Source organism: Brachionichthys hirsutus, chromosome 11 (genome assembly GCF_040956055.1).
Source record: "Brachionichthys hirsutus isolate HB-005 chromosome 11, CSIRO-AGI_Bhir_v1, whole genome shotgun sequence".
Lineage (NCBI taxonomy): Eukaryota > Metazoa > Chordata > Actinopteri > Lophiiformes > Brachionichthyidae > Brachionichthys > Brachionichthys hirsutus.
This window is the reverse complement of record NC_090907.1, coordinates 12,478,085-12,490,250: the sequence shown is the minus strand read 5'-3', so window position 1 is coordinate 12,490,250 and position 12,166 is coordinate 12,478,085. Positions and strand designations below refer to the sequence as shown.

At 41.3% G+C, this 12,166-nt stretch overlaps 1 protein-coding gene across 1 annotated transcript; it reads right to left on the bottom strand.

The window, feature by feature from the left end:
- Positions 1 to 2,057: 2,057 nt before the first annotated feature.
- On the bottom strand, positions 2,058 to 11,331 carry tbcela (tubulin folding cofactor E-like a). Its single transcript, XM_068745878.1, has 10 exons — positions 11,309 to 11,331; positions 10,010 to 10,082; positions 9,637 to 9,797; positions 8,719 to 8,858; positions 7,697 to 7,878; positions 5,545 to 5,801; positions 4,224 to 4,350; positions 3,974 to 4,090; positions 3,752 to 3,863; positions 2,058 to 3,070 (listed from the first exon to the last, which is right to left on the bottom strand). The coding sequence occupies exons 3-10, from the start codon at positions 9,764 to 9,766 to the stop codon at positions 2,864 to 2,866; spliced, it is 1,272 nt and encodes a 423-aa protein (XP_068601979.1). The 5' UTR covers positions 9,767 to 9,797; positions 10,010 to 10,082; positions 11,309 to 11,331; the 3' UTR covers positions 2,058 to 2,863.
- Positions 11,332 to 12,166: the final 835 nt, after the last annotated feature.

Below are 12,166 nucleotides of genomic sequence, written 5' to 3'. Positions count from 1 at the left end.
ACTGCTGCCCTGTCTGTGCTTTTTTCCTTGTGATTCATGCTCTATGCAACACGACTGTGTCCCAGTGGGTCTCTAAGTCTAATGCTTTAAATAAGCTGCTGCACGTTAAAACGTCAAAAGAGCTCCGTTGTCTTATGTCACATATACTAGTATTATTACTGTATAGATACTGTACATGTGATGACTTAGAATAGTGAGGACAGATATGATGTGATATTGAGACATTGATAGGAGAGTAAAAACACATAAAAGAGGCCATAGCGCAGCGAGGAGCTTTCCATCAACCACAACCATAACAGTGCAAACTGTCACTGCCCCGTCCCGGCACTACACTTTACTCTGCTAAGGAGCATGTTACAATAAAAACCTCTCCCACAAAACAGAGGCCGCGTAACTCAATAAATACATACGGTATATTTTCCACATTAAGATAAAACCCACACAAACTCATTTCAGAATGAGACGGAGCAAAATACAACGGACAGGAATGTGAAGCTGATATTCATGTGGGCTTAGAGGACTATTTCACTGTAAACTGGGAGCTTAAACGCGCCATAGTTCTACAAATCTATAAATGAACCGTATTAATGTTCATGATCTAGAATTTGGAAGCTCATAAAATATGCTTGTACTGTATGCAATTAATTGCCAAATCGCTTCCATAGAATACACATTAAAGACTAAAACAAATGATCTACATGTGTGCGAATTTTTCAAAAGATGGATATATGGATTTATATGAACATATCTATGAATACATGATGCCTTATTGTAGGATGTCCATAAGAAATATACTTTTTTACTGTAGTAGAACAGCATTTGAATCAAACGCCACTCGAGAGAGCAGCCCACGACATGACCTCTGTGGCATGTGTGTAGATCCATCCGTTCATCAGTCGCATTAGCAACAGCCTCAGCGGCGGCTATTCCATGTCCTCCAAGGCAATCTTTCCAGTTCCTCCTGCAGAATTAGTGTGTTCCCAGGCCAGATGACATTCTACCGAAACAGAACTCTGTTGCTTTATCTCCCAGTTTGAAACTGGTCAGACGCCTGAAAGAAGTACTGAGCAGCTCAACTCGGAGGTGACTCCTCATGTCTTCACCTCATCTTTAAGGTTATGCCTTTCTGTGGAGGAATTTCAATTTAGCTATGATCTCACCTTAACACAACAACGGATCGACCAATAATTGCCCGGGCCAATTTTCGCTGCCTCAGTTTGACACATATCGGCATTTGTTATTTTTTTTTTAATCCGATGGCCAATAAGAAATGAATTTAAAACTGGGTTATTTTGGCTCTGATGCAGCCACGCCTCTCTGTCTGCAGTCACTACGTTGTAAATATTATGTGTCTTTGTAATTTATTGTTATTTTGCATCAATTGAGTAATTTAATATTGGTTGTATTTTTATTTTTATTTGTATAGTTAAATGTCGATGATTTATGTACTAAGGACTTTCAACGGAAACAAGACCGCAAGGGCTTTTTAGAAATGCTCCTCTTAGACAGGATGTTTGACTGTACATGTACTCTAACATTCTATCTAATAAATATATTCATCATCATCACTACTATACTACTGTCTGCAGCATTGTCCCACCCACAGTACCATCTGATTGGTTACACGCAGAGCCACAGCACTGATAATGGCCAATCAGCAGTGAAAGCTGTGTATGCGCGCAGTGGAGAGGAGAAAAGGATTAGTGAGTGAAGTAATGTTACTAGTAATTGTGAGTCCTCAACTCACAACTACTGGTAACAATATTGTTATGGCTTCTCCCACAGAGCCGGTGTTAGCGCTAGGCTGCTAGCACCGGCTCTGTGGGAAAAGCCCCATGTGAGCCCAATAACGTTTTCCCTTTTCCAAACATGAGTAGCAGCTCTGCTCACTTAGTTCCTCCAGATGTGTCCGTAAATCACTTTAAAATAAAGATTGCTGACTAAATTAAATGCATATTACACATGTGCTTAGAGGCATTTAAACAAAGTTAACTGCCTGCAGTTCATAATATAAAACATTTTGATTTTCAATTTTAATCAACTTCAAATATCGGTTATCTCCTTGACTACTAACAATCGGTATTGTCCTGGATTTTTCAACATGAAGGCAAACTCCGATGTAGTATACAACTAAATGTGATGCAGATGTCTTCATCTGGTGGGATCTGTTAAGATTTAAAATATGTCAATAAATAATTACACTGTAACAACGATTGATTATCATTACCGTTCTAGAAAGAATCCCTTTTTTTTAACCATATTGGTATTTTGTCAATCTTTATCTGAAGTAGTATTGTAGAACTTTGGCAATTATACACAGAAAAAACAACAACAACCCACCAACTAATCCATAAATGATTCCAAACCTTCAAGTTCAATCACAAACTCCTGAATATAAAGTTTTAAACAAGATTTTTTTCCTTTAGCAGCTGCTGCAGGTAAGCAACTCCACAATTCTGCCTTACGAATGGCAGTAGCTTTCGTGAAAGGTGGCCGAGCCAATGGTGTTTTCACTTGACTATGCAGGTGCCACAGTACCGGTTGCATAACGTGCACTAAGATATCGAGCTGCTTTACTGGAATAGCAGAGCCATACCCTGCTAAGATGTTTGCTGACCTGGTCTGCAGTGTGTGCCTTCTAATAAAACCAAACTATATAGAGTTATTAAAATTGTTCCCAGACTGGATGCATGTTGACCCAGAACCTCACCAGCAACTTGTAATTGTCCAAAGGGCAGTTTTCTTGATGGTGTTGAAATCATTTTTTAAATTCCATGTGAGCCACTGATGCAACTTCAGATGCACCTCATCAATTTGCAAATAATTCAGTTAATCACTCAACATCCAGCTAAACACGAGAAGTTCACTTGGTCTTGGGCACCACCAGTATTTCATCACCGTCTTGGATACTATACGAGTGGAGAATGCGGGCGTTGTACTTCATCTCCTCTGGACCGAAGGCGCTGCATCGGTCGATGTAGTAGAGCCTCATGCTGTTGCTGGACAGCTGAACGACTGTTGTCAGCTGCTTCTTCAGGTCAGCTACTGTCTGGTCCAAACGGATGCTCAGCTGAGACAGAGATCAAAAGGAGGAATGGTGTCACACAGAGCTGACCTCAGCAAACAGGACTGCTAGTTTGAAATTGTGCATTCTCCAGGCAGGCTGCAAAGGCACACCCAACGGCATGGCTCAGTCGCTCTCCCTGGTGGATGAGCAAGAGACACAATTTATTCCCTTCGGGGGGGGGGGGGGGGGGGGGGGAGTTATTTTAAGATGCAAAACACACTTCGCTCATCTTCATTGTTGGCGCCAGTGACTTTTTGAAGGATTGATATGATTGATGCTCGTGTCAATTCACACAAAACACAGCAGATGCAGGAAAAGTCCGATTAGTGGTTAATTATCCATCTCAAGTCTTTCAGTTTTAAATGTCTCTACAGGAGTTTTACGCTTCATGTCACCACATGCAACTAATTCCAGCATGACCTTTTCCAATTCCAATTGAATGCAATTTTAGTCCATGCATGAGGGAAAATTAGAAAATGTGTTGATTTAGTAATTTTCAATTAAGCTTACAGGGGCCGGTCAGAGTCAACCAAAGGGCCGTACCATGCCCAGGTCTGCTCTAAGGCCTCTCACTGAAACAGTCTCTGCCTTTCTGAGTTTAAAGCCTTGGTCACATTTCCCACTCAACACTTTACATTTATAAGTTATTGACAACAATAACCCATTTTACAAATCTTAACGAACCTTCTCCATGGTTTCCTCACAGTGAATCTCCACCTGGGCGTGGCAGCGAGGTCGGAGGTCAATCTCAGCAAGAGGTTCCAACCTCCCATACTTGGTTACCAAAGAATGGTATCTGAGGAAGCAAAGAGCAGGTTGTGCCATCACACTTAAGAGCGTACGCGTGACAAGACAATCGTAACTGATCAGAAATCATTGTACTTTGTGAGTACCAGGGTAGCATACCTGTAAGGTAGCTCCTCCTCAGGGTAATCTAAGTGGTACCGAATAAAGAATCTCTCTGCATCCTCTCTCTCACTATCAGTCACAACGCTACCATTTAAGAGCAATATTGAAGGGAGCCTGATGGGAAGAATATAAAAAGTACATAAACCAGATTGATGGCTTCACATGACAAGCACTTGAGAATTGACAAATAAACCTTTCTAGCTACTACGATATAAAAACAGAGTCTATTGTCACTGATCAGACTCACTGTGCTATCATGAGGCTGCGTCGCTCTGCATTGGTGTACGTCTGCAGTAAGGGAATGCCCTGCAGCCGCACCTCTTCCAACTTGGGGAAGTAGTTCAGCTTCTCAATGTCGTCCCATTGGTTGAGACCTGACACACACCATGATTCAAAAAGGAGAGAGGCACTGAAAGGAGGTGTATAATGCATGATAGCAAGCTTCACCAGGATCTCGCTATAACTCTCCCTCCCTGTCTTTGTTTTTGACCCTCCTTCCTACCTGTTCTCATTTCTGCCTCTCTGTCAGTGTCTCTCTGTCTTTCTACCGCTCTCTTTTTCAACCCAACCAGTTCCACAGTTCCAGACAGATGGCCACCCACTATGAGTCTCAGGTCCTGTTCAAGGTTTCTGCCTGTTAAAGGGAAGTTTTTCCTGCCCTCTGTTGCCCATTGAACTGAATGTTACCTACAAAAACAAATTTCCGTTTAGTTTATCTCACATTTTATTGTCCTCATTTTGTTATTCTCTGTGCTCTTTTGGTTGATTTAAGGTGGCGAGGATTTAGATGAGAAAAGTAATATATGAGTGGTCCTCACTTCATGACATACTTGTTTAACGATGACTCGGAGTTACAACTGACTTTTCGAATGATAAAAGTACGTGTTTAGCGACAAGGAATCGCTGTTACGATGAGCGGAATGCACGACTCACGGAGTTGTGAGCGAGTACGGACATATTGTTACACACGCCATCGAAGTGACAAAACAGAAAGGGGCGGAGGCAAATAATTGTTTTAAATTCTTCTCCCATTTTAGAAAAGATTGTTCTACGCAACACTACCAAAAGGAAAATATCAGGAAACAACGGTGACAGTTTTGCTTCAAAGAGCATAGTATATCATAGTATATTAACATTGTAAACTGCATTGGTCTCCAGTGAAATTAGAACCATAAGAGCTTTTGCGTGTGAAAAAAATCGGATGTATTCCTGTTTCTCTGGTGAATGCGTTATGGACTGATCAAGTCAATGTGAACATTTAAATGCTGTCCCTGAAAATAGCTGAAATAGATTTGTTACCGATGTTCTCCAAAATAGAACAATATCCTGGGATAAAAGCTAATGTGCAGAAGAATTCATTGCAATAGAACACAAAACAACACAGCGCTTTAAGATATCGTGACACGTTTGCTTGGGCTAATCTTGTCAGCTACTGAATGGACACAGAGACAGGTCTCAGGAAATTCAACTCCATCTCGTATTAAACAATCATGGCACAATGAAACACACATTTAAATTATTGAACAAATACAAAAATGCAAAAACAAGGAATACCCTGTTCCACTGACCCGAGTTGTGCAAGTTGATACTGCGCAAGTTGGGGAAAAGCCGCTGCAGAACATCTTTGTCGTCCTGAATGGAGGAAAGGTTGTTGTTGGCCATGACCAGAGTGTCTAGGCTCGGGAACATGGAGCCAAACTTTCGGACCTCGGCCCAGTCCTTGAGGCTGTTGTCAGTGATGTGAAGCAGGCGCAAGTTGGGGCAGGCCACACTGGAGTCACTAACACCACTGTACTCATTAAGGCACAGGAACAACTCTTCCAGCCTCCAGATCAACATGAGAGAAAACAGTGTAAAACAGTGTAAACACAATGCATTGCTTCAGCATAGAAAAAGAGGATGACTTGGTCTTTAAGTAGTTTCTTAACAAGTCACTGGCCACTGTCTCTCTCCCTTTACCAATAATGTCTCTAGTGTATCCACGGCAATCCTCCTGTCTGAACAATGCACTCTAAAGATTAGCTCAGTGCAGGATGGCCGTGCAGTGGGCATAGCAGCAGCAGCAGCAGCAGCAGCAGCAAGAAGGTGCCAGGTTTGATGCCCTTTGGTGAGGAGTTTGCATGTTCTCCCTGTGTCTGCGTGGGCTTCCTCCGTCCGGGTTCTCCAGCTTCCTCCCACCACCAAAAACATGCACCTTAGGGGAATTGGTTACGCTAAATTGTCCGTAGGTGTGTGTGTGTGTGTGAATGATTGTCTATGTGTGGCCCTGCAGCTCGTCCGGGGTGTACCCCGCCTCTCGTCCATAGACAGCTGGGATAGGTTCCAGCAACACCCGTGAACCAGAGTGTCGGATAAGCAGTTTCAAAAAAGGAATGAATATATTCCACTGTATATCCTGGACCCATGCAGACACGAGAAGAAGAGATAGGATTGGAACCCAGAACCTTATTGCCATGAGGCGACAGTGCTAATCACTATGACCCCGTGATGACCTTAAAGACAATTTTTTTTTTACATTATTAAAGTTGTCCCTGAAGCTAAGAAAAAAATCTATTGAAATAATTAAATATCTAAAAAAGATAAAATTAAAAAATAATCTTTGCTTGTAGTCAACATCAGCATTCTGTGGGGGGGGGGGGGGGCATTTTTTTCAGTACTTCCTGTCCTTCTATCTTTGTCTTGTTTCATCTTTTTCCCACAAGATGCTTCATAATTAGAAAATCTTTCAAACAGGACGCATGCATTCACTCACACAAACAGAATGAACACCTATCTGCAAGCAAGATCAAATTATATGAAGTTTCTCTAAAAACAATTTTAATCAATCATTTCACAAAACATAAATAAGTGGACAAATTTTCTTTATTTTAAAGGAATTTCAGAAAATGTGATCCAGGGGGTCTCAAACTCAAGATATTTTCAGCCCCATTCACGTCTCTCTCTAATCACAGACAATTTCACCAAAAGTGTGAGATGGAATATTTTTTGTTGAGCGCAGGGACACCCCAATGTTTCATATGCACGCAGAAAGTTACACCATCAGGCGTCGTTCCAAAACTAGACATGCTAAGGATGCAAAATAGCAGGGAGCAGAGTGAGGACCAGATTGCCAATCTTAAACATGTTTACTGATGCAACAGGCGAGAGGCGGGGTACACCCTGGACAAGCCGCCAGTCCATTGCAGACAATCATTCATACACACACACACAGATTTAGTGGAGCCAATTCACCTAATTTGCATGTTTTTGGTGGTGGCAGGAAGCTGGAGAACCCGGAGAGAACCCTCGCAGACACTGAGAGAACATGCAGACTCCTCACAGGAAGGCCACAAGTTGGATTCAAACCTGTGACCTTCTTGGTATGAGGTAACAGCGCTTACCACTGCACCACTGTGCTGCTCGGGAGTCCGGACGGTTATTAATAAAGATTGAGATGATTGGATCAGTTGTACTTTTCTTTGGAATACTTGAAACCCTTCTTTTGCGGAATACTTGATGCGGCCTCACCCGGCCACGACCTCCAGCAGCCCCCCCCCCCCCCAGGTAAGTTGAGTTTGAGACCCCTCCCCTGCTTTAGAGTCTGCAGCTCACTGTGGTTACATTAAAGGGCCATATATTTAAAGATTTGACCAAACCTTTTTCAAGCCTGTTCATGATGGCCCAGAATCAATGCACATGCCTGTGGAAAACTAAAGAGACAGTTCTTAAGACCCTTCTTACTCAGGTATCTCCCTTGTGAGCTGCATCACAGTCTCCCAGGACACGTGAGTGTTATTGAGGACGAGGCGTCGAACTCGGGAAAAGACTTCAGCACAATTCAGATCAAGGGTAATTCCTGCCAGTGGATTGGAACTCAGATTCAGGAACTCCAGGTTGGGGATGTTGGACACAATTTTACTGATCTGAATTTTTTTTTTAAAGACAAAAAAGTTGTATAGTTTTGACTGCGGCTTCCTGGACATAACAATTTATATTTCATCATCACACACGTGCAAACACAGGTTTCAACTTACTGTATGAAAAATGTATTTACTGTCAATGAAGTCCACTAAAAGGCCAAAGCACTGTGTGGACAATACATTGATAATAAAGTGCAACCTGTAGCTCATTGAAGTTTTTAATAATAAGTCCAGTTCTGGATGACAATATAGCAAATAAAGAATATGATATTTTTTACAGTGGATTTGATGTCAATAAATGAAATACAGTAATACCTTGACATACGAGTATAAACTGGAGTAGGCGGGGGGGGTAATTTTACCTTACAAAGATTTACATAATAATTCTGCCTTTGAAAGCCTTTGTGTTCTTGATAGCATCCTTCAGTTTGAGGATTGTACATATCGTTGATGTACTCATGCTGGCGTGCCAAATCCCTTACGCCAACACCACGGTCACGTTGATTGATAATTTCATGCTTCATCTCCATCGTCATCATGCGTCTTTTCTTGTCACTGCCATCCTTAGCACTCGCTGGACCCATCACTTATAAGATATACTTATAAGATATAGCCAAAATCACGCAAATAATGGAAACACAACATGGGAGATGTGCAGGAGACGAGTACGGAAGTGCACTCGCAGCGCTCGGCCATTTAGCGCCAGCATCTGGAAGTTGCTCGTGTCTCAAACCAAAACATTGCTTGCAGGTTTGCTCGTGACTCGGCACACTCGTATTTCGAGGTATTACTGTACATAATCACCAGCACTGTCAAGTAAAATACCCAACCCATGAACAGCACCTCATGCCAGTCCTGCAGCTTGTTATGAGACAGATCCAGTTCCATAACATGGGCACAGAAGGCAGCAATCTCAGCTTGGTCTCCTGACCTGCCAATGCCACAGCCACTCAACACCAGCACACTAGGCAGGTTCAGGCGGTCTGGAGGTGGGGTGGGACATGAAGATAGGAAGAATTAATGATGAAGGAAAAGAGGGGGCCGTTCACAAAAAGTTTTTAGTTTTTTTTTATGGGGTTTTTATGGAGGCACTTATCATGGCAGCACAAGAACAGGCCCGAAACACAAGATCAATAGAGGCCGGGGTCCACCAGACAGGATCCCATGTGCAGGCTATGCAAAGAAGCTGGCGATCTGTGGCCCTGGTGGCAGGCAAGGCATATATGGAATGACATAACCAGGTTGCAGAAATAGTGTACAGGAATATCTGTACCGAATAAGGCCTGGAGACACCAATGTCAAGATGGAGGACACATCCAAACACCACCACCACTAATAAGTGTCCTCTTTAGGTCTGCTTAGGTGTGAGAGGATCCTGGAGAGGATCGATCTCCCCGGTGTCACCCAACCCAAAGTTAGGAGACCAGAACCGGAAAGGTTTGATACTTAAAAAAAAAACATTTTATTTTGTTAAACCATTCCGTTTCGCTGTTATTGCAGCATACGGTAGTTTAAAAAATGAGCCTGGAACAAAGGTTACTCTCCTGCTCATGTTAACAGTTGCACTTTAAATTTAAAGTTAATGTTGTTGCGGTCTGCTCTATAAAAGAAAGATATATCTTGAAAAATACTTTTCATGTAATATTATTGAAATGTATTTTAAATCTCGTCTCGATCTCGTGAACTCAATCTCGCGAGATGTCTCGTCTCATGGAATTTGTGTCTCGTCCCACCCCTACTCATTATTCACCTCCAACTCACCTTTCATTGGAGAGCCTTGAGGACCTGCAGTGGGTACCACAACAACTCCTATACCAGGTCCTCTGCGGTATGGGAAGTTCTCTGGACTGTACTTTTCACTCATCACCTCCACAAAGGTGCGACCCTCCATGGCTCTGTTCGGCGGATCCACCTCAACTCAACTGGTCAGGAGTGTGGGAAACAGAGTGAGCAGTCACATGGTGCATTGGCCGTGTCAATATATGCTTCTTAGTATGGTTATGGGTTTGGCTGCAATAAGGATTACAACTAATGCTATGGAAATCGACAATATACATTTTCATTGTTATTCCTACCAGAATGAATTCTGAGAAAGTACGAGTAATCACAATGAACAGAACACAAACAGTCATACCTGAAGAGATATCTTCCTTGATATGTACAATATCACTGTTCACAGTCTGCTTCTATGGTTGTATTGGTGGCCTCTATAAGAGAATAAATGAGATGAATTAATTTGACTTGTTGGTCAAATATATAGATCTGCTTGCAACAAAAAGATTAACCATTAAACTTGTTTTTCAATCTGAACCAGAAAAGATTTAAAGTGCATCAATTTACCTTACATTCAAGAAAATGAGTTCCTTATGTAAACTCTAAATATTTTTCTACTATCTAATTGAGCCACTTGATACTGAAAAATAACCTTAAATAAACTAATTTTAAAAATAATAGATTGGTCAGCACCATTACCTCAGGAGCACAACATATAAATCATTTTAACCTACACAAAAAAATAATTAAACAATTTATTGTGCTGGTTTGATTGCTCTTTACACCATAGCAGAGTAGCGCTAATACTCCCTGACCACGCTCAGTCATTAGTGGCACGATATGAAAGCGCCACCTACTGTAGCAGAGGCGTAATTACACTTTATTCTAGCCTGGCAATGAAGAAGCGATTGGGAATTCTCATTTGCGTTTAAAGCCACCGACACAAAGACAATCCATGACCAAAGGATAATTAACAGTAAAATCTTTGACATATAGTAACGTCGGTGCAAACCATGAAGCAGGAGATCTAGGGATCATTACAATATACAGTATTCAAATATGTTGTTTTTGTTGCTTTCAGCGCCAAATATCCCTTAAAAATACATTTATTTTATGCAATATGAGATATGGAAAAAAAGATTGGTATTTGACGAGGTATAATTTTTTTTAACAACATATTTTACTGTCCGGAAAAAGGAACGGCAATTTGCGGGACATTTGACATAATAATAACGTAACAGTAACATGCAACCTATTACGAAAGTCATTGGTGTACACAGTGAGTACTTCATGAATTTATGCATGACTTACAATTATTCGGAAAATATGACATGGCATTATTATTACATTAAACATAGGACGACAAGGCAGATACAAACGATATTTGTACATGGCGTTGTGATGTAATCATTATATTTCTTACACGGACAGTATATTTCTCCCTTCAAAACCCGGAGAACGAACGTTTTTTCCGGTCCAGACTCATCGATAGAGCAAGAGAGGGATTACAGACGGCAGCGAAATTAATATACTTTCAAAAAACAATACATTATGACACAATCCTAGAGCAAAGTGTCTTAAACTCATAAAACAGAATGTCATCATTTTACATACGTTTAAAGAGTACTTTGAATTGTAGATATTGAGTAAAAAAACAAACCTGTCATTATGCTCCGCCGTCTATCCCGGAAGTGACGTAATCAGTACGCCTAACACAATAAAAGATCGTACATCCTTTAAAGTAGCGTAACACTTGAAATATTCTGTACTTTTTTTTTTAGAGAATATCTCGATTGGGTGTCAAACTGTGGAATAAAGTAATAATTGTAGAAAAGTCCTATGATATTATTGTGTCGATTGTTTTGTTTATTTGTCTAGATTTTTGCATATGGCAATTGTTTGTATACTTATTGGTTTTAAAATAAAACTTTATTTAAAAAATATCTTCATTTTCATTGTTCCATTTTAGATCCGCCTTGAGTCGACAACCATCAAGCTTCCGATGCGGTAAATCGTATAGATATCAGCATTACTATTGGTTAACACTCAACCAATACGCGTCTTCGCTCTTTAACCATCGGACTTTGATTGGTTGACAAGCCCGAAAAGTAAACTCTTCCGGGTGTCAATACTGACAAATGCTTGCGCAGCGCCCCAGCTAGCTAACCGGGCAGTAGTTGTAGAGGACGTGGCCTGAGTAGGAGTGAGTAATTCATTTTTAAAAAGACTTCGTTCTGTAATATGAGGAAGCTCTGCGTGGAAACGTTCAGATGTAGCTAGCGGGCGGTATCTTATTTCAGTCAGCGGCTCCTGATGTTACGCATCGCCGCTTAACGAGCTAATAGCCTAGCTAACATTTAACGTGGTCGAGATGCTATAATGATATCTTGTTATCCTCAACGCTGTAAATACGTGTTTACTGGAGAGGCCGCTGCTGCGTCGTTACGATAAGAGAAATGTGTTCATAACGCGTATTAAAACATTCAGTGTGTTTCTCTGGGACGTTTTTGTACAAATC

Bases quoted from the DNA above. Each gene is read 5' to 3' on its own strand.
- tbcela (XM_068745878.1), bottom strand. From the start codon at position 9,766: ATGGAGGGTCGCACCTTTGTGGAGGTGATGAGTGAAAAGTACAGTCCA. The intron at 8,859-9,636 runs GTGAGTTGGAGG...CCCCACCTCCAG, and splicing joins TCAAGGCTCTCCAATGAAAG to ACCGCCTGAACCTGCCTAGT. The intron at 4,091-4,223 runs GTGAGTCTGATC...TCTTCCCATCAG, and splicing joins CGCAGCCTCATGATAGCACA to GCTCCCTTCAATATTGCTCT.